Source organism: Salarias fasciatus, chromosome 7 (assembly GCF_902148845.1).
Source record: "Salarias fasciatus chromosome 7, fSalaFa1.1, whole genome shotgun sequence".
In the NCBI taxonomy this organism is placed as follows: domain Eukaryota; kingdom Metazoa; phylum Chordata; class Actinopteri; order Blenniiformes; family Blenniidae; genus Salarias; species Salarias fasciatus.
Window position 1 is genome coordinate 25,942,719 of NC_043751.1, and position 22,347 is coordinate 25,965,065.

Sequence of the window (22,347 nt, forward strand, 5' to 3'; positions counted from 1 at the left end):
GAATAGGAATGTGGGGAGAATCTGGCTGGACGGACAGAGGAGGAGGAGAAAAGGTCCGAGAGAGGTCTGCATGGGAAAAGAGGCCTGAATGGGACTCGGAATTGCGAAACAGGCAAGAAATTAGCTTAATGAAGGGGCTGCGGAGAGAGCAATAAAATCAGGGGCAGTTAAGGTACAGCCAGTGAATGAGTGTTGGAAGGAGGAATAGATTAAGCATGAATAGGAGGAGGAAATAAAAGAAGGGGGTTGTTTTGAGCTGCATCAGTAAAAGTTAACAGTGCCCCTATAGCTGTACTCACTTTTTTCTTCTTTCTTTTTTACTTCAAGCCTCTGTCTCTGCCCCATATGCATCCCGTTTTCTCCCTCCTCCGCCTCTCATTCCTCCACTGTCTGTTTTGTAACTCTGCAGTGAACTAGTGGAGGAGCAGCAGTGAGATTGATCAGCACTTTCAGTGCCAGGCTGCTCTTACTGTAATAAATGAGCTGCGAGCCATGAAACCATCCCAGTTTGCTTTTTTTTTTGTTTAAAATTGAGAAGTCTCTCACACCACACTCCCATTATGTCATGCAGAAAACCCCCCGAATGCTTCTAAACTTAACTCGTCTGGATTCATTGTTTATTGCTTTAATCCCTCAAGATGCAGATCTACAAAAGTTAATGAGACAATTAATTTCATACTGCTGTAGGCAGGCATGTATGTCTGTCTCAGAATTTCTGATATTTTTTTTTCTCCTGTTTCGCCGTACTTGTAGCGATGCGGTTGTGGCTTCCAGACCAAAACAGTAAAAATGTTGGCTTTTGTTCCAGTTCAGTTCACTGTCAGACTAACATTCAGGCAGATTTAATGCACATTTCGCAGCAATGCTGGGGCTAGACTGAATGTTCCCTGGGGATTATTGTCGCGGTGTCTTTACCAGCTGAAAACTCACCAACAGCTTATAAAGTGTTTAAATACTGAAGATCTGCTGCAGAGAGACGGCGCTTCTGACTGGCTCAGTCAAAAGTGAGAAAGTTTGTTGTTTACACATCGACATTTTGAAAACTATGTCCATTTACCCTGAATGGAGGAAAAGCTGAAAACAATGTAGCGTGTTCATGGTGGGCCATGAGTGCATGCTGGTGGTTGTTTTTGTAATGAGACCACACACACACACACACCTGCACAGAGAACAATACACTCTAAACATTAGCAATGGTGGGTACACAATCATTGGTATGGACAGACAACAAAGTGGGATTGTTATTACGGGTGATTACAAGGCGGAAAATGTTGGGGGTTTTTTTCTCTGTGAAAGTGCCTGGAAATGACTGTGCTGTGTTTGGCGCTGTATAAATAAGGTTGAATTGAAAGTGGTCTGGGTGTAGTTTGGGATGAAACAGAGGTGGTTGGAGAAAGTCCTGAGGGAACGGGCATATGGGCCTTTTAGCTCTCGATAATTCTGTCAAAAACCCCAAGACTATTGAGACAAGATGATGGCTAAATGGAGGGAGGTTGTCGGTTCACTTCAAACTGCTTCTGAGCTTGTTTAGTTTGCATGAACCACGCCTACAGAGCAACTTCACCAGTGGTGGCAATGAGCAGACCAAACCTGTAATATATGAACATAACATCATTATTAATGAGAAATTTATTACGTTAGTCCAGTGTAAGATCCCCTCTTGTTGACCTTGCTGTACATTAAAGCTTTAGAGCCAACTCTCTATTAGTCACTCTGTCCCTTCCCATAGTTTTCTTTCCACCAGCTCCTCCCAGCCAAACCTGATCATTTGTTAAAGCCATCCACATCCAAACTTGACAAAACAAGAGCTTAGACTCGCCTTAAGCTGTTGTGAGTGCATACACAGACACATCAGCTGATGGTAAAGGCGATCCAGCCGGGGCGCCCACCTTTCCACCCCGAGGACACGCATAAACACTTGAGGCCACCTCGGAGGGAGGTGAGTGGACGCTGTACACAGATCACATGTTCGAGTCATTTCACTGTCACCTCTGCGTCTGCTCAAAGTCACTTTAACTTATCCGGGCTGTCAGGTCTCTGCATTTTAACATTCATGTGACTCATTCCATCGTCTCCCCTCGACATCGTCCTCAGGGAAGGCTTCTGATCAATTCCGACCCAGCGGATTTCATTCCTCAGCAATTTCATACCTGAATTCACCGCATTTTCATACAGAATGCCATGAAGGACATGGACACATGAGCCAATCTTCTTTAAAGCACATGGTAAATTATTTATGGTATCCTTCAAAATAGGTTGTCTAAGACCTGTAATCCAGGACTGAACTTGTCTGTAATTGGTAAGATAACTTCTTAGTACATGTTGCCTGACTGGCGGCTGGGGATGGAGGGGACAAAAAGCAAACAGAACAGATGTTGAAATCCACTTTAAGGACTTGACATTTAGCGAATTACTCATATTGAAGGTAATAAATGACCTGTATTGGCTGAAAATGTTGCACTGATAATTCTTGCTGTTGACTTGAGTGGGTTGACTAATCTGAGGGCTGAAACGTTTTCCAAGATCTCTGACCAGGTCCAGCCGACCTGATGAAGTTGCTTTGAGATTCCTCATACCTGAACAAATTAGAGTATCACTGGATGGTTTTTCATTTTACTTCTTGTTTGCATGTGATTTATGGTATTGTTTAAATCTGTAAGGTTACATTCTTGGTGCTTTTAAACCCACATATCAATCTGATAATTTTATACACTTTTATACAGTTATTCTCCTGGAACTTGGTAGTTTGAAACTTGAATTCGCCTGTAATAGTAGTCCAATTTGGTCGTCTGTCCGTGCTCTCGTTAACTATTATAGCATATTGTTCTCTGCACACACGTGGTTTGGACTGTATTTTGCTGGCTGAGGAGTGACTCGTTTATCAACTAGTGGCCACAAGCGGTACTACAAGCGCTCTGTCCAGACGTCAATTTTATTATTTATTTCTACTGTACTAAACTGTAGATGGTTTATTTTTTTCAGTTTTTACTTTTAGGAGTTTTTCCGTACAAATGGGAGTGTGTGTGCGCACGAGAAAGACGCGCGTAAGGGCCACTTTGGATTTAAATGGCATTAATGGATCCTCAGCCCTATTCTTAGCCTCAAATCTGTCTCACCCTTCAAGCGTTGACAAGAGCCGTGCCGGCGTCTGGTTTGTGTTGGAGCTTATGGAGGGACAGAAATGTGTATATATAGCTCCTCGGAGAGGAAACGCGATTGAAACATGAGAGGCGCGTGAATGGAGGAGAGCAGGAAGCTGCGCGCATCGATAACTGTCCTCCATAAAGACACCGCAGCTTACTCTTTTCCATTTATTTCTGTTTTTTTGGGGGGGCGGCGATTGGAGCCCGAGATGTAGGGAAAGATCCAGACGCGATGAAAGGAGAAGGCGCAAGTTTCTGATTAGTGTTTTTTTTTTTTTTTCCTTCGTGGTGAAATACAAGGAAAAGAAAAGGAAAAAAGAAAAACGCGCGGAGGTTGCGTCAGCGGGTCTGTGGACAAAGCCGAGCGGAATCCAGCGGCAGACTCCGGCTTCACATCACCTGGTTTCTCCCAACTCACACACGTTTCCCGCTGCCGTTCTTTTTTTTTTTTTTTTTTCTTTTTTAAATTTCATTTGCTTGAATGGTGTGAAGACTCGCTAACCCTGCCCCAAAGGAAACTAGGAGGAGGAGGCGGAGGAGGAGAGGAGAGGGTGGAGGTCTGAGGGGACAATCGGTGTTTGTGTGTGGAGAGATCTGCAAAGAAGCAACTCCGGTATTTTGTTCCGCATCTGTTTGGTCTGCAGTCCTCCTGAACACGCCGTCAATTCTGGATTTCTTTATCCGACTCCTCTCGTCCAGGATGCGCTTTAAAAGAAACGGCTCCTATACGCTAAATAGGTAAGACTGTGCGTAAAAATAATAGTAATAATAAAAAAAAGCGTGCGCGCGTGCAACTTGGTACAGTGTGTCCGTGTGGAGGAGTGTGTGAGGTGAGGACTGCACGTTTTCCTCCCATCCCTGTCTCATAAATCACTTTCTCTCTGAGATTATTCCCATAAAGGGTTTTTTTTATCCAGTTTGTTCTGTTTGCTTTCTGAAATGAGTATTACAACATGACGCTTTATCAGCCTCTTATTTATAAACTTTAAAAATAAAATGTAATTTTTCTCGATTTATAAGTATTTATGTAAAACAACAAAAATAAAAGAAACAAACTTAGCACTGATTTCCCTTGAAATCCACCCTGAAGTCTAGTACAGATCATGCCATCGGTTTCCTTGTGCCCTTTCACCATCGTTGCACCCACATGTAATCCAATCTGTGTGGCCGGATCAAGAGAAACCTGTCTGTCTTGCTTTTAGAGGTTGGGCTCTTTCTTTTGTCTCCCCCCCCCCCCCCTTCCCTTCAGGAAAAACGGTAGAAATTGTAACAACTTTCTTTGTCTCCCTCTCCCTCATTGTTTTATCGCCCATCTTGAAATTTCATCATGCTGTAACTCGATATGTGTTCAGCATCTTCTCCCCTCCTAACCCACTTTCTCGCTGCGACCTCCATTCATGTCCCAGTGTTTTTAAACCTGGTCACGAGTCCGGACTTTCCCCCCCCCGACTTGCTGCTCGTCTCTTTTTCTCACCACATTGTGTCTGTCTACTCAAGTCACAAGTTCATATGAAAAATAGCCTCTTTGTTTTCGTCTGATTCAACCTTGTTTCTTGCGGATGTCTTGTTTTTGTGCTCGGTCTGGATATTCACGATAAGACTCACGGGATTGAGGAAGTTTCCAACAGGACCCGCAATAAATCTGGCTATATTGTTGAAAGTGACAGTTTGATTTAATGGCAGTTTGGCTTCTTCCACCTTTCCTCCGACACTCCCCTTCCCGTCCTGCCTCGTTACAGAGCGCACGGCTTTCCGCTGTACTTGACACACACACACACACAAAAAGCCCACATCCTGATTCGCAGGTACCACAACACAAAGGGAGCTGGCGAGTGCCAAACTTGGCTGGCTGACTCCAGCGCAGGCTTGAAAATGTGAGAATTGTGTTATCGCTGCGTACGCCCTCTTCCTGCCCTTTGTTTTCCCACTTAGGAAGCGTGCGCAGATGTATATATAAAAGAAAGAAAGAGTGTACGACAACACACCTCTGTGATCATTAAGTGTACATGAGGGAGTCGTGTGTCGTCTGCTCCTTTGATGGTGTGTGTGTGTGTGTGTGTATGCAGGTGAGAGATGAGGTAATTACACAGTGGAAGAGGAGGCCTGTTAGCTGGAGCTCCTGGTGACGGTCTGCTGGGGAGCAGCACCAGGAGGAGAGGAGGAGGTGGTGGTGTGGAGGGATGACGTCAGTGGATGTAGAAGAGGTTCGCTGCTGCTGCTGCTGCTGCTGCAGTTCTTCTTTGTCGTCTACAAACAAACAGCAGCAAAGAAGTAGCAGAGAGAGTTCATTGTGTGTGTCGTCCTGCAGATTAGGTGAGGATTTCTACCTGCTCAGGTTACTTTTAATAAACATAACTCGTTTCAGTGCTGCTTTGATGAGTCAGCAAAAAAAAAAAAAAAGATGGCAAAACTGTCCCCTTTGCAGCTGTTACATAACCATGATCCTCTGAAGGTGACTGTCGCCTCTGCGTCTGTTATCTCCGTCTTTTATTCCTGGCAAGCTGCAGTGATTTGTTGTCACTGAGCAGCTGAGTGGAGTTAGCCTCTTTGACATTGAACGCCGGTGTTTGGCGGACCCGGACGCTGCCTTCTTCTCGCTCCGTTAATCCTGCACGTGTGTGTGTGTGTGTGTGTGTGTAGTCCGGCAGTCCCTGCGGCACACATCGATCAGCACACTGCAGTCTCTTGTTTTGATGCGTGAGGAGGTGAATAGCAACGAGCAACAGAAAGTGATTGCTTTCGTTTAACGATGCAGGGAAAAGAAAGAGAGAAGTAATGAGGCCTGTCACTCACTTTGCCCTTCACCTTATTTGCCCACACTACGAGCGAAACGCTCTGCAGTGATTGGCTCACTTCCTGGGGGCTTGTCTCCGCGCTCACCCCTCCCTCGCCAAAGCTCTGCATCATTTGAGTGAATGAAGAGTCACGGATATTAAATATGAGGCTGCGTACATCCTGTCCTGCATGCTTATTCATGCATCTCGCTCCACCTCAGTGTTGACAGTTAGCCACCTGCGTCCGCACCTCAGAGGTTGCTGTCGCCTGACATTCACAAGAATGGAGAGATCGTCAACTGGCTGCCCCAAAGAACTTTTGGAAGAGGTTCGACAGGATTTGTCTGAGACTCAGATTTAGCCAACAGGGCATGTTTGGTCTGTGACTGATGGGTGGAGATAAGGATGTTTAGTCCTTGTTTCGAATGTATACAGATGGCTTAGATTGCTGTCTCTCAGGGATTGCTTCCTTCCCTCTCTCTCTCTCTTTCTCTCTATGTCCCTTGCTGTCTCTCCCCCCTGCAGTCCACTCCGGACTGCCCAGCAGTCAGCAGTTTGTTTATGGGACTCTGTTTGCCAAGCTAATCTTCCCGCCTTTCAAGTGGGAGCCAGCAAGTGAGAGAGTGAGGGAGAGCGAGCGAGCGAGGGAGGGAGGTAGGTAGGGAGAGAGCGAGAGAGAGAGCAAGAGTGTGAAAGTGAGGCAGCCGAGTTGCAGTAGTTGGAAGGGAGAGAGAAAGAGAAGCATGCTCAGAGAAGTGTGTCTGCTTTTGTGAATGATTTCTCAGCCTGCGCCGCGCCGAGTGCGTCGTCCGCTGTTAAAGTCGAAGGTTGTTCAAGCGGACGTGTGATTACTGCTATGCCGGAGCCGAGAGCGTTGGTCCCGGTGGTGCACCTGTAGAAGAGTTTCCAAGACAGGGAGCGAGCACGAGAGGGGAAGGAGAAGGTGCTGCGGGTCGGAGCATCGTCACCTGGGCTCGGCTTCATCACCTGCTGGATGGGGGTTCTGGTGTGCTGCGACTGCTTCTTCTATAGGTAGCCCCTCCGTCGACCTCTCCCTGCTCTTCCCTGCTGCTTGTTGACATTGTGCAGGTCGTTAACTTTCCGCGACTTCCATTTTCAGACTCTCGCAGACTTCTCCCTCTGCTGCTCGTTTGGCTGGCTCTCTGTTTATTGTGCTGCGGTTGGCAGGAGACATTTGAGGACAGCGCTGGTGTAGCAGGCAGCGATTCTGCTGTAGTCAGACTCACGGGGCGTCTTGAATGGTGGGAGGAGCGGAGGAGGCAGCGAGCTGCGGACACAGGGATGGCGATGGCGTTCAGCCAACCTCCTATAGGTGACCGGGAAGGAGGAGGAGGAGGAGGAGTGTGAGATCTAGTTGGTTACTGGGCTTGTTTTGATGGTTGGTTAGTACTAGTTTGGAATGAAATGGATTGCAGCCAAAAGGCAGCTGGTGGGTCAAGCTTGCTCAACTTTTCGCTTCACCCTGCTGTGTGCCCCTTTATTTGGACACTGTGTTCTCTTAGAAAATGACAAGGACGTTTTTTTGTTTTTTTTTTGTTCCCCCCCCACTTTTTTCAGTGTTTGCTGCTTGCAGAGCATCAGATTTAACTCTGAGAGACTGAACTCTTTTTAATAAACGTGTACTTTTCCATTTGGCTCTCTACAGATCGGCCTGACGGAGCCGTCCTGTGTTCCAGCTTGTTGGTATAAAGACCTGACAGTGCTACTGGCATCCAGTTAGCTGTTTGTTATGCTTGGGAGAAAGGCTGAGATGATTTAGGTTCGGCGCTCTGGCTGCAGGGATCCGGTTCCCCTCTCTTGTGGTTGTGGGGTTATCCAGTCTGAGCGTGACTTAAATGCTGTAAAGACTCTAAATATAACTTTTTGGTCCTAAAGGAGCATTTTGAGGGCGAGGGTAAAATTGTAGCCTTAGCGTAGATGCACACAGCACAGCTGGACTGGATTAGGCCTCACTGTGATTCAAGACTTTGTTTACACTTCACTGCTACTCTTCGTATGAGGAACAGCCTGCCGTTTGTGTGTGTGTCCTGTAAATCTGAGGCTCCACATGTGTTAAACTCTCGCCGAAACACACACAGAAGCCTTGTGAAGGCAGGACCTGTGCCAGAAGTACTGGTGTTTATTTCTCCCCCAGCTGCAATCAAGGCAGGGGTGGGACCTGGACCGACCGTTCACGGGCTCATTAAGCCAGAAGGGCCGTCAGGTCTATTTTTAGCATTCCCCCCCTCCCTCGCCGTCCGCGTCGGGCCAATCAGATTGCGCGGCGGTGATGTTGCATGTCTTAATTGATGTGCGTCTGTGGAGGCACACCCATCCCAGCGGGTCCCTCGCTGACCTCGGCTCGGACCTGCCCTCCGCCTCCCGAGCTCCGGTGTTTCGGCTTTCAGCAGCGGCATTGTGGGGAACAGAAAGTGCTGCCAGCAGTGCGTCACGCTCGGCCAACTCCAGCGTCCATCATCCCGTTCTGAACAGACTGCCTTCGTAGGATGCAAAGTCAAATCAAATGAAGTTGAATTTCTTTCAGTGACTTTTTTCCTCAGAGGTGAGTCTGAGGAGAACTGACTGGACGTTTACATTGGCAATCCCAAATCTTTTAAAAAAAAATGCATTGATATAATTAAAACACACTTCAGTTGATTGCCATTTTGAAAGACTAATTAACCTTGTACCTACATGACAATTTAGCTTCTGTGTATAGAGGACTTTAGGTTCTTTGGAAATATCTTTCTGGTTATATTACAAAAACATGGAAACACAAACAGATTTTGAATTTAATGGCGTTTAATCAACTTTGCAACAGAATTTCCTTCCTGGTATTCTGAGATTGTAGCCTTGAATGAACTCAATGCTTGTGGAAGTGGGTGGATTAGATGTTTTTGTTGACATATTTACAAATCTGGTTGGGATTTAAATGTCAGCAATTCCATATAAAGACTAAACATATTCTTCTCAGAATAAATAGTCTGAAGTTGAAATGACTGTAGGCTGTCGTCTTTCACTGCCTGTGTGTGAAAAAGAAAGCAGAAATAGCTTGTTCTCCTTGTTTTATTGACTACTGTGACTGGATGGAACATAGGTTGTTAGAGCAGAATTGGAATTTCACATGCAGTGTAGAGATAGAAATATATGAAGAGTGTGAAACAGACAGAATTTAATTGCATTAAATACGGTTAAATAAGTGCTTTGGTTGACCTTGATTGGTCCATAGAAGGGCGAACACAAATAACAAATCCAATGCAAAAGAATATCCATCAGACATGCAGTACAACTCCTTTACTTTCATTTTTTTCATTAGATAAATATTCTGTTTTTTAGTGAAAAAAGGAAAAATCATATGCTCATAGTTTTAAAAAGTCAAAATTGATGCAAAATGTTAATTTTTTTTCAGAAATTTGGAAATGAACGTTTTTTTTTTTAGTCAAGTTTGAATTATATTGAAAATTGTGTGTAAAAACCAGGGTCCTTTCGTAAGATCATCTAACAAACCGCTTATTCTGCAAAGAGATCTAGTTGCATTGAGCGGGACTGTAGTGAGTTCACTGTGTGACCCTAAAGCTCAAACTTTCTTTATCAGGAGGCCTCTTGGGAAAGTTATTTGCACACTCGGTTTCAAATGGACTTTCAGCCTTGTGACGCCATTGAGAGTTATCTCCGGGGATGTGCAGTGTCACGTGTGAACTCATTTCCACACACACACACACACACACACACACAGGCGCACACCACACACAGACTCACGAGATCGATTTTCCAGGATCTCCTCCAGCAGCTGCTGCAGTCAGGGTTGAATCTTGGGTCAGGTTTTCATTCAGCTTCAGTCTACAGGGCATGTCAAGACTTTAAAATCTGGCCATCCCTCCTCCGTACACGTGTGCTGCATTATGGGGAAAAGGGCCCTATTTTCCACTCATTTATGGAGTTTAATGTTTCCAGAAGATATATTGTTGTTGACATATTGCTGGAAAGCAGCCATATTCAGACTCGCATATACACGAGCTCACAGCGGCCCAGTGAGTAAACTTTATCCTGTGTGGTGTAGAACAATAGCTGTGAGTGTGTTTCTTGAGCAGAGCAGGCTCTGCTCGCTGCCATGTGTGTCTCATTAGGCTATCTTTGGCCTGGCCGAGATGTGCAACGCCATTCTCCACAGATGAACCCCACACTCCCTCCTCTTCCAACTGAATCGTGCTCAAATCCTCCAGGAAAATTTGGCCACACGGCACAGCGGCAATGACTTATTGCAGAGAAATCTCCCTAAACCATTATCTATTAAAAGCGTTGCCTGGAGGAATTGGATGACATGATTTCCTGTGGTGACTCTGCTGTACAGTAGCGCTGATTTGTCATTCTGGCTGCAGAAAAATTGCTTAGACATGAAACCAAACTGCAACTTTGGCTTTTAAATTTTAAATGAATTATTGATGGTCTAATGAGGACCATTTTCTGGGAAGATGCTCTTTTATTAATATTTTCTTTACTGTCATTCCATTTAACCACTTATTTTCCTCGCGGCCTAACTTGTGGTTGTTGTGCACAACTCCATCCAAACAAAGCACATGTTGCATTTTGAGTTCAGCAGGATCTTTTACACTTCTGTCAACATCAATATAATGGACACTGATTCTAAGGTGCTCAGACATGTCCAACGTGAAGCCAGTTTTATGCATTCTGCTGCAAAATGCATTGAGATGTCAAAGTATACTGTTGCATTCTGCATCTTTTTTCTTTTAAACTCTTGGCTTTGAGGTTAGTTTGCATTTTCACAACAAGTAGCTTGTATTCATTGCAACATCACCAATTTCAGTGTTGTGTCTGCTACTCTTAACAAATTTGTCTTTAAAAAAAAAAAAATATATATATATATATGTATATATATGTATATATATATATGTGTGTGTATGTATGTATGTGTATATGTATGTATATGTATGTGTGTGTGTGTGTATATATATATATATATACATATATATATATGCATATCATTGTTTACTTCAAAATTTTCACAGTTTGCTTGGTTAAAATTTGGTGGAGTGGATTGCAGCCTCTTGCTGGCTGGATTTGGTCCATGAACCTTATGTTAGACACTTCTGTTTTGGATCTTTCAGTGCTTTTTCGATCTTGTGAATACCAAATAGCAATGCAGCATAAAAAGTTATGCAAGTACATTAAAGACATTTTTTCAAGCTCGTTATTTTTTTTTTTTTTTTTAAAGGACACCCAGAAATAATTGTCAGATAAAATACACATAAGTGCTAGCCATGCATACATGGGTTTTAGTCTATTCTTCTCTCTGAATGAGACTATTTGTGAAGTTTTAAATAATATAATCAGAAGTACAGTGACAGCCCTGTCAGATGTCTCCGTTTACTCAGCATGTGCTTCATCAGACTCTGGCAGGTCGGTCGGTGCACACGTTTCGACGTCCCTCAGTCTTGCTTTGACTTTCCCGACCGTCCTTCTCGACTTTCACCTGCCGTGGAGCCACTGCGGAGGGCAGACCTCACACACGAGGCCAGTTGCATAACGCAGACGGCTGTGTGTGTGTGTGTGTGTGTGTGTGTTTTCAGGAGCGTCCTCCTTCTGCTGGCTCAGGAGGCGGCAAAAGAGATGGCCTTGCACTAACCTCACCTCCGTATTTAGATCCTCCCAGTCAGCACAGCCACAGTCAGGCTCACAGACCAATAGAAAGAGCGCTTGATCTTGTCTTTAATTAAGCAACTTCCATCAACTGAAATCTCTGCAGGAGAGAAACAGAAATTAAACTCTGCAGACACACTGCACGCCGGATCTGCGCTGCATAGCTGAGCATTAGTTGCCTGTGTGTGGCTGCAGGTGCCCTGTAGGCATGGAAAAGTGTGTTCCAGCTGTGTGGTGGCCTCTTTGGAACCTGGTTAATGGTTTCATTGTGTTTCTTTATAGTTGGAAGGTCAGTCAGGTGGCAGGAGAAAGGGTTTAGACAGACTCCGTGATCGAAACAACACACCTGGGGGCTTTGTGTGGATTGTGAAGGTGGCAGAGAAACCGGTCGCCGCTGCAGCCCGTCGCTTTACCCGTTCAACCTCTGGGAAACCAGAGGCCCGCTTGAAGGGAGCCAGGAAGTGCTCGGGCGCCTCACTTCCTGTTTATCAAATCCCAGGCCAGGGTAAGAGGCGAGGGGAGGGGTGCCTAATTAAACAGAGAAAGATGGTGGTGAGTAGGTAATGTTTCCTCACACACACACTTGCCTGCATAGTTGTGTAATTAGCTGTGTGCTGCAGTGCTTCTGGAAGCTGTGCCCCCCATCATTTATTTCCGCTATCTACCGTCTGACATGGCGCTGTTACTGAGGACAGAGGGGAGAGGAAGTTATAAGTAGCCTCCAGAAAACCAGCTTTTTAAAGTGCAGATTGGAATATTTCTCACCTTTTTTAAAAAGTGCAGCTGGATCTCACTTACGTCACGTTGAGTCGTGAGTCACACACACGCCGAACTCCATCTCTGTGAGCCTATATTTAATCAGAGAGGAGCGGTGGTGAACGTGTGGCTCAGGAGCGGTGCTGCAGAGCGCTGACTGCAGCATTCGGAACATTTATTACCATCGCTTGGAGAACTCGGAGGCTCTCGGCCAAATGAGGACGGACCTCGAATACCCTTTTGTACCACTGGAAGCCTTCTGCAAGCTGCCTGCCAGCTCCGAGGCTCAATTACATTTAGGAATGAACCGATTACCAGTTTGATGATAAATCACAGTAGAATTTGACTTTTTAGTATCACCACTTAAAGATTACTGCGCAGCTTCAGCTTGAGTTAACAAATATCTTCCAGATGCAGCAACACGAGCCCGTTTTGTGCCAGTGGAAACAAGACAGAAGGCAGAAACTTCTCCTGGTGCAGGGAGAGGCAGGAACACACAAACATGCACAGGTCCTCGGCTTTAAGAGCCGGTCATCTCATCAGCTCATGAAAGGATGAGATTATATTGGTCTCGCCACAGCTCATCCGTTAACGCAGGATCTGTGTGGAGCGGAAGAAGACGCCATCATCGGCTCTCGTGTCCCTGCTCTCTCTGCTCCCGGGACATGTATTGATTTGACCTCTCCTGTGTGTCCTTTTTGTCCACATCTCTTTTATTTTGCTATTGTTAGGCTGGCAGCAGCTGCCTCCGCCCACTTCCCTCGCTTCCACACTGACGTACCATCTGTGAACCTCATTCCTGCATTGTGTTTGGTTCCATATGTGTTGAGAGGAATGGTTTTCTAACAGGAGAGGAGTAGAAGTTACACTGTGTGAACTTAAAGGTTCTTCCAGTGTCGGGGTTTGCATTGCTTAGTACTTTCTTTGGACCATCTGCAGGCTAACAGAAGGTGTACTGTAAATGTAAGTCTAACTGAGGTTTCGCTGTCATTCCAGTAATGCCCCTGAGGAGTGAAACGTGGTTGGCTCAGGAATTTCCAAAACATTTGCTGCCCTTGTCTTCTTTGTCTTGAATCTTCGTTCCTCAGTCTTAGGGCCTTTTTACATGACGTTTTCAAGTGAAAACATCAAACCTTCAGGGCATTTTGGAGCTCCATTTCCACCACAACAATGCTCTGAGCCACTGAAAACGCAATTTTTTTGGGAACGACTAACAAGGTAGAATTTTTTGAAAATGCTCTGATTTTGTTGTTGTGCAAATGTGTCAACTTTCTGAAAACGCTCAGGCCCTAGAAGTGCGACGTAAGACGAAGATAGCCCTATAAATGGCTCTATTACAAAACACCAACTTGTGTTTTGCTAACTACATCCTATTCATTATTTTTGTAATTGGACATCTTTTTCTAAATGTTGCCTTGTAAACCTGAAACTTTTCTGAAAGCACGCAAAAATGAACTTTGTGTAAATGAAGACCTAGTTTGCTGTGGCTGAGCACACAGTTTTCCTCTTGATTAACCTCCTGAGACTTAAACACACTGACACCTTTACATGATCCGCCGTCGTCGCTAATTACTGGAAAAAGAAGAAGAACTCGGGTGTGAAGAAAATGCGAACCTCAGCTCATGTGTGACATAACCGCTCTCTGATCGCCGCTGCCTTCTGTTTTCGAGCTGTTGCTATGGGTGGATGTCGCCGGTGCTTCCAGCACGCCTTGCCTTCCTTCCCAGCGTCCTCCTCGGAGAGATCAGACTTCCTCTCTGGTCTCACAAACACACTCCTGCATTAACTTAGTCTGTACAGCTTTAAGCCGATTCGAGGTTAACGAGAGTTCGAGACTCGCGGAGCACGGTGTCCTTCAGGGACGGCCGACTCGCTCGTGATCACCGTCACCATCGGAGCCCGTTGCTCTTTTGACCTCCATCACTATCGCCTCTCCTCTCCTCTCCTCACCTCTGTGCATGTGCCTGGGTGTGACTGCTTCCTGTGCCTTCATCACCCTCGGAGTTAATCAAAAGCACACAATGGAGCAGAGTTTCCTCTGCTATCAGATGGCGGGCCGATCTCGTCTAGTCATCAGGGAGGTGGGTTTTTTGTTTTGTTTTTCTTGCTCCTGACTGAATTTCTGAGCGAGGGAACAATCTTTCAATACTGAGGAAGCTTTTTTTGTTCTTTGCCGTTGCTTGTTTGTCGCCACATCCACAAATGATTACTGATTCAATGAGAAAGAATGGTCTATTGAACTGTCTCGTTTTCATGCAAGCACCTTGTGAACTTAAAGAGCGTGTGTGTGTGTGCGTGGAGCAGTATTGACTGTACTGTTCTGATAATGTCCTTGCTCTTTCCTCCTTTGCCCGTACAGCAGCTGATGTGATAAGCAGTGCTGCAGATGTGAGGAGGAAGGTTTTTTTTAAGGATTCTTGTGGTGACAACTTGAAAGATGCTCCTGAAATAACTGCGAAGCTGGCGGATATGTAATGTTTTCACACTCTCATTCGTAGAGGACAGACACAGAATCCAACTGTGTGGGATTTTCTCAAACGCCCACATCGTTTGTGGCTCTAATGGTCAACAGAGGACGTGAGTGATGCATTTGAAGATTCACTTCTGAGGACACAAACAAATGTAATGACAATTCCTTTTATTATAGTATTCAGTTTGAAATGCAAGCATGTGAGATTGAGGTAATGCTGCATTTGCTGCATTGGGTGGCAGTCTTGTGCTGCGAGTCCGATTCTCTTCATTCATCCACCTTTCTTTGTCCAATTTAAGGTGTCGGAGTCCTGGGGCTGATTCTGATTATTGGAAGAAGACAAGATGCACGCAGAGATATTCACACCTTAAAAATAACATTTAAAGTAAATCAAGTAAACCGACTTTAGAAGCCAGACTGCATCCCATTTGTCAGATATGTTGACATGCAGAGTGCATGGAAACATCATTTCCTGCACATGTCGATATTGAGCTGAAGATAAGTTTCCAAAAGTCTTTGCAAATAATGGTTCTCAGCAAGAGTGTTGAACATTACACCACCGTGCAGTCCAGCTCCTTTATTTTTACTGAGAGATCCAGCTTCTGTTGTTCAGCCTTCACTGCTACAAACACATTACTTGTATGGTTCATTCAGTAGTTTTAATCAATATGTGCTGATCTGTGTTGAAGAAAATACAAAAAAGTTGAAATGTTGATAGTTAAATAATTGTGTACAGATTTTTTAAAGTAGCAGACGCAACACAACACTGAGGCCTGAGCTGAGCGGTGATGTTAGCATTTGCCTCAATGCCTCAAAAAAGGAAACCTCAAAACATAGTTCAGAGAAATGACGAAGTATGAATCTGATCTCCGTGTTTACAGTCAGTAGCTCCAGTTCAGAGACTTTGGACCAGGTCAGCTTGTTCCACGTTCTCGGGGTTGAAGAACTGCAGTGACGTGAAATGCTAAATCAAACATGCCAGAGAGTCAGATGGAGCCGAACTCTGTCGGCTGAAATGAAAACCCTTCCTCTGGGAATGATCTCCCCCCTTCAGTACCCCCTGTTCTTTGTCTCACATCTGTTTATTGTTGTTTCTGTCTCACAGGTGGAGGGAATGCAGCGTTATGTAATACACCCAGCACACACACTGATGTCTGCTCAGAATAATGCACACGGCAGTGCGTTGATGCTATCAGCTGCTTTTTAAATCGTTATTCGAGCCGAGCGACGTTCAGCCTGCCCTTGGGGGTGCAGCTCAGTCAGTTATGTTTTTATTTTGTTGGAGTTCTCAGCATTTTTCACACAGCTGTCGCATAACATGTCTTCCACTCTGTGACAGATGACATGTAGAACATATAGATGAACACCTTTCTCGACATCAGTCGTGTAGTATGACTTCTGAGCACCCATTAAATATCCACCTTGAGAGAACATTGTGTGTGTGTGCGCGCGCGCGCGTGTATGTGGGGTCGGTTATATAACCTCCGTTGGGTGGTGTATGTCTGTTCACGGAAACGCTATAAGGTTACATGTGTCCACATTCCCTTCAGTCGGAAATCTGTGACTAAATGCCCTCACTTAGGAGGTAATGATCTGGATCAGGGCGGGCAGGCACAGACTTAGAGTAGAAATGAAGAAAAAAAACTTTGCTGGAAGCCCCCAACCCCGAACCCTCTGCCTTATCTCGACATCATTCGCAAGTAAGACTCCGTCTGCAGATTTCTGTGCTATTTTGGGTTTTGTCTAAGTTTGTGAACAGAGGCTACATCTGTACTCTGCTTCAGCAGGACTGTTGTTTCACCCTTTAAAGCCCCGTTTACACAACGTTTCAGAAAGGTTTTACTTTTACACAGCAACGTTTTGAAAACTATGTCCGTTTACATGGGAACATGTAGCAACGTCTTTGCCATCCACACAGGGCAGAGCTCCAGTGTTACCAGAAAGTTGTGTTTTTGCCCATTTACACAACAGCGGGGAGCCACTGGAACCATTCTAAAAAGTTGCATTTTCAAGTGAAAATGCCAAACTTTCATAGTTTTTTTTCAGTGTCCGTTTACATGAGCCACTGAAACCTTTAGCCGTATAAACAGGGCCTAAGAATCTTTCCCCTTCTGTCATGCAGCCGAGTGCTGATGCTCATGAAGGCAACTCATTTTGTTTTTTGTATTTAATAACTTTTCTCTCCTCTCGCACCATGAAAAGAGAGCCCTGTTCAGCCTGCAGCCGCGCGCTCTTTCCCGTCAGGCTCCACCCTGCGCACGTACATCCTGCGCAAACAGAGGCTACGCTGAGCCTTTTCCATGATGCTGTTTCTTCTCCGTCCAGCTCCCTGCACCTCATTCGGTACAGGGCACACACACACACACACACACACACACACACACACACAGAGCCCCTCTTGTGCTCCTATGCAAACAGTAGCCCATGTCTGACCGCACTGCTTCCCCTCTTTCTCCTTGCACCTCCTCTTTACGTCACAAACTGGCCCTCAAACTTTGCGTATCCCTGTTTAGTGGTTTTAGCACACAGTGCACCATGGCTACACACTTGTGTCCCACTCTTGACATATTTTTTTTTTTTTTTTTTTTACTCAACTCCAACAGTAGTGGAAAGAAAACTCTCATTAAGTTTTACGTTCTTTGAAGGATGCCGGCGTGCGTGTCACAAACGCAGCACACATGGCCGAGCATCCACACCCTTATTATAGATGCTAGAGTGGAAAAGTGGAATGGAAAGTTGTGTAAGTTTCAGACAGTATTTGCACTGAGAGGGCCTTTTTCCAGCGAAGGAAGAAGAATCCTTAGTGCAGCTTTCTATGCAGCTCACCTGCATTTGCTGGCAGTAGATGGCGGTGTTGATCTCACACCTGAGTCATATCTGTGTCTGAAACCAGGAATGTTCCTCTTCCACAAGCCAGACTCCGGTGCCAGAGCGGCCCACATGTTGTTGTGCTGCAGTGCAGCTCTAATCTGCAGGTAATGTTTTCGTTCGCTTCAGAAATGTTCAGAATTTTATCTCCAGTTTGGGAAATCAGTAAGTTTAGTTTGTGTGTGTCCAAACATCGGCGCCAAGGTCATCGTGCTCTTCCCAGGAAAAGACGCATTCTTGTCCTCTTTTGAAGATTAGGAGAGATGCAGTTTGATGTGTAAGGTTGTCGACTTTCTCAGATGTTTTTTTTTTTTCAGTTTTATCGTTCACACAACACACACACACACACACGCCTTTCATAAATCTTTACAGACCCTTTACAGACAGTTACAGGCTGTACTCACATTCCCTCCGAGCTTCAGGTTCCCTGACTGATGGCCGCCTCTCTCCACTGTGACAGCTCAGATTTGCTCCTGCTCTGTTTCACCCCGTGTCAGATGATTATTTTCACATTGACTGAGTGTTTGTTAACGGGAAGAAACAAAAACCTCGTCGCTCTTGCTCGTTTCACCTGCAGGCCTGAGGGTGTATTCATCCTGCGACTGTTATGAACACCTGCAATGCAGCAGCGTGTCACAGGTTACGCCGCAGATCACCTTGTGTCTCCTGCACCTGGTCCATTAATCCCTGACCTTTCACCCCCGCCAGGCCGTTGAACCTCATATCGGAGCAGACCTTGCACTTGAGCAGGAGGTGCATACCTGCTCTGTGTCTTCAGGCTCTTACACTTGACTGGCAGGTGTTTGGCCGCCGAAATGGCGAAATATGGGATGGATAGAGACTCTCCCTGGCGGAGGAATGTAGGGAGGAGGAGTGCGGCGGGCGGCCAGGGCATGCTGTGACAACCTCCCACACCTATCCAAACGCTCTCTCTCCTCCTCTCGTCCAAAGTTATGTTTGGCTTTCTTTTACGATGCTTCTTCAGTTGTTTATTACTTCCCCGATGCTCCCTCTCTCAACTAACCTCGGCCGACGCCTCCTTTCTTATCTTTTTCACCTCATCTTCGGTTCATCCAGGATCATTCCTCTTGACATGATCTACGTGGCACCCAGAGTGAGAATCATACATTTGTGGATCTTGTCTTTCTAATTTCCTTTCTTCTTTCTGTCAAAGCCCTCCCTGACCACATGCTTCTTTTTTTTCTACTTTTGAGATCACCTCAGTGCAATGAAGTTTGCAGACACATTTCACAATCTGGCTTAACTTGACTCCTAATTGGATTGAGGATGCGGCACAGATTAGTCATTCAGGTATTTTCCCTCGATCCCATAGCTGCCGTCAAATGGAGCATGAGGCTGACGACAAATGTGCCCACTCATGAAGAGCAAGCCTTTACCTCCCCAACCAGTAAAACCCCGTCAAATCAAACTGAGATCTGTAACTCAGATCCCATGTTCTTGACCTGTTTTAGTTCGCTCTCTGTGTTGCTCTCGCTTCCCAGCACTCCTCATGTCTCCTTTTGTTTAGCCAGGCTGTGTGTTCAGAGAGCGGCAGCATGTCTTTGCATGCAGCCCTTCCCCGTCAGGAATGCCGAGCAAAGGGAAAATGAGAAAGGGAGTGAACCAGCAAAGTGAGAAACGCTGTAAAAGTGGGACGGAGAGGATAACCAGAATGTAGTGCAGCTTGCAGAAGTTGACTTTACTGACTTTTAATGTCTTTTTTTAATGACTTTTGCTGTGTGCACTGCAGTGTATTCCATATTAGCAGTTATATAAGCGCGGTAATAAGAGCTGGCACTTCATGCACTGTGCATATGCCAATCTGACGGAGGTAGGCGTGAATACATTTTATAGAGAAATGAAAGGGTTCATGAAGTCTCTGCAGGCAGCTGCTACTTTTTCAACAGAGAGAAGGCTTCTGCAACTTTAGCAAGTTTGAAGCTGTCTATTCATCTATTTTTTTTTCTTGCACAGACAGACACCCTGAAGGTGTTAATGGTCTACAGTTTATTCATCGGTTGTCTCTCTACGGTGCTTTTTATTTACCTTTTTAGGAGGATAATGTGAAACCACTTTCTTTTTTTGTCATATTTATATTTTTGTAGCTAATCCAAAACAAACACAACACAAACACAGCTCTGTTTTGTCTAATTTAGGAATTTGATAACACGACCGAGTTCGCTGGGTTCAGCGTTCTGGCCCTGCTGACCTTTATCAGGGCCTATAGAAAAAGCCCACAGACTCTAAAGACCTTCAGTCTGCACTGTTTTCTCTGGCTAAGACCTTACCTAAACACACTACACACTCCCACACACCCAGAATGCAATGCCAACAGGTCTTGCGGAGTGACTTGGAGCTGCTTTGATTTGTATTTATTCGTTTGGGCCTGCCCACAGTTGGGTGCCTGGCCCGTCGGTCACCGGGATCGCGGCTCGGATTGGCCGGGTGGTCGCTCCGGCGGGGTCCTGGGCTGGGCTGTTGCCAGGGCCCAAGGCGCATCTGCTCCGGTTGTGACTCATGTGCTGCCGGCCTGAAATCAGTGTTTTCTTTGTCTTAAATGGGTGGAATGTCCACTGACTTTCAGACTCAACCTGTCGGTCCAGTCATCAATCTCTCAGCACTGAGTCCAACAGATTTTTGTCCAAAATGTTGAACTGCTCTAACGAATGGTGTCTGCCTGCTTTTTTTTCTAATAGTTTTAATTGTTCGTTTGATTGCTAGATACGAACTTCCTCGTTCGCTCATCAAATCAAAATGACAAGTCACCCTGCTTGGCAGCGTCTCCTAACTCGTGAGCTGTGACGTCAATGCCGCAACGATATGAATTTCTGCAATTCTTCTTTAACCGCAGTGCTTATTTTACTCGTCTTATCACCGGGCGCGATCAGTTATTGCTTTGTTTATCCACCTTTATTGTCATTCCTCTCCTTCATCAAAACAAGGCTAAACGTGTCGACACTGCCACGGCCAATGAGGTCAGTGTTTCCCTGAACTACATTTGTAACCTTTAGTAACCTCTCTTAATGCACACCATGCTTTGTAAATAGATATTTAGCTATCAGCTTTTGAAATGGTTTAAACATTTGAAGTTCAAGGTGATGTTAATGTAGAATCTAAAATGTTCATTCTGTGTTTTTTACTTTCATGGTCGCGCTCTCTCTCTTTCTTTTTTTTTTTTTTTTTTGGTATGGAAAAAAATCCTTAATTTTCTCCAGAGCATCTTATGTAACATTGGTTTTCTATTTTAATTGTAGCTCTAAGTGAGTTTAGCCCACAGAGAAATGAGTATGTAAGAGGAAAGCAGGTTTAAAACTTGGTCATACTTTCGAGCCGGGCTCACTGCGAGCAGCCGAGCGTACGTACTGTAGCTCCACTAATATGCTTCTTGAGGTAACATCTGGTTTGGTGACAACAGGCAGTAAAGGAGTGATGCTCTGTCTTGTCTGCTCTTTGGAAAGAAAACTGTCTCTGACGTCAGCGGAGAAGAAAGGGTAAACCTCAGACTGCCAGACGAAGGAATCCGGCCGTTATTTTCCGTGAACGTCAGACGTTGTATAAGAAAGGTCCGACTTGTTGCAAGCCGAGTGGCTTCATCTCTCGTCTCCACCTACAGACATAACCGGACAAACCACAATGCAGGTGTGACTGCGTCCTGCCCATTTCATGGAAGAATTGTTCATTTTTAGGTTCGACATCACCTGCTCTCTAAGGCTCACGCTTGAGTCGCTCCAGCACTTTGTTCATGTTAATTTAGCTGCGATTCCAGAGGCCCGGGCCAGGCTCCAGTGATCTTGAATGGATGTTTTCTATTTTCAGTGACCACACGGATCCAATAGTGAGGAGCAAATTAATGGAAAGTTCCCTGAGCATGGGATTTCCATTACAGCAACACTCTGTTTTCTCGGGCATGCATGTAGCCACCTTAACAGCAGTGTAAGACTGAGCCGAAGACACAGGCCTTGCGTTGGAATGGCACTGGACTTGGTGATAAATCGGGGTTTTCCATTTTACCATCGTTTGCTCCACAACCTCTTATCAGCTTGGTTAAAATTAGTCACATTTGCAAAGCACCAAGACTATCTGAACTCAAGATCGAGTGCGTCAGAGAAGGAACAACTTACATTCCCCGAGTAAACAAATAGGCGCTATCAGCAGCGACAAGACTCAGGAACTTGGCTCTGGTCTTCAGGAGTTGTAGCATTTGCAGTAATCACACTGTGCGCTCTGTTAACAGAGCTGTCCTACTAATTTATATCCTCCTCCCGTCTTTGATGACTGGCCTCGGCGACACACCTTTTTTTCCCCCTGTCCTTTTGCTGCTGTGAAAACATCTGCGATTCTGTCACATGGATCATCCCTGGAAGTTTGTTTTCACACACATTTAAAAAGACATTTTACACTGTATTTACGTATTAGTTGAATTCTTAAAATCAATTAATCAACATTCAGGCCTGTGTTAGTGGATTGGGGGGAAAAAAAAACATCTTCAAAATCACTGACAGCAAATTTATTCAACTAATAACTTTTTATGTAAGTAGTGCAAAAATAATTAGGATGTATTTCATCTTCTTGCCCAATTTTTCAGCCAGTTTTGAGTTGAATACATGGCATGCACTGAATATTTAAATTAAATCTTAAGAATGAGGACAAAAGTCCCAGAGAGAAACCTGCAGGAAGG

At 45.1% G+C, this 22,347-nt stretch overlaps 1 protein-coding gene and 1 long non-coding RNA gene across 4 annotated transcripts in view; one reads left to right on the forward strand and one right to left on the reverse strand.

Annotated features, from left to right (window-relative positions):
• mob2a (MOB kinase activator 2a) overlaps positions 1-22,347 on the forward strand; it is a 59,987-nt gene that overhangs the window by 20,828 nt on the left and 16,812 nt on the right. Inside the window, exon 1 of one of the 3 annotated variants that reach the window (XM_030095576.1) lies at positions 3,716-3,881. The exons of 1 other annotated variant lie outside the window; for it this stretch is intronic. In XM_030095576.1, the coding sequence (XP_029951436.1) occupies positions 3,844-3,881 (38 nt within the window). In that variant the 5' untranslated portion in view covers positions 3,716-3,843. Of the gene's footprint in view, positions 1-3,715; positions 3,882-6,590; positions 6,950-22,347 lie in introns of those variants that run through there. One more of the 3 variants, XM_030095575.1, reaches the window with a different exon arrangement.
• LOC115391363 (uncharacterized) lies at positions 10,970-12,427 on the reverse strand. Its single transcript, XR_003931765.1, has 3 exons — positions 12,341-12,427; positions 11,922-12,260; positions 10,970-11,675 (listed from the first exon to the last, which is right to left on the reverse strand). It is a non-coding gene; the product is annotated as an uncharacterized LOC115391363 (long non-coding RNA).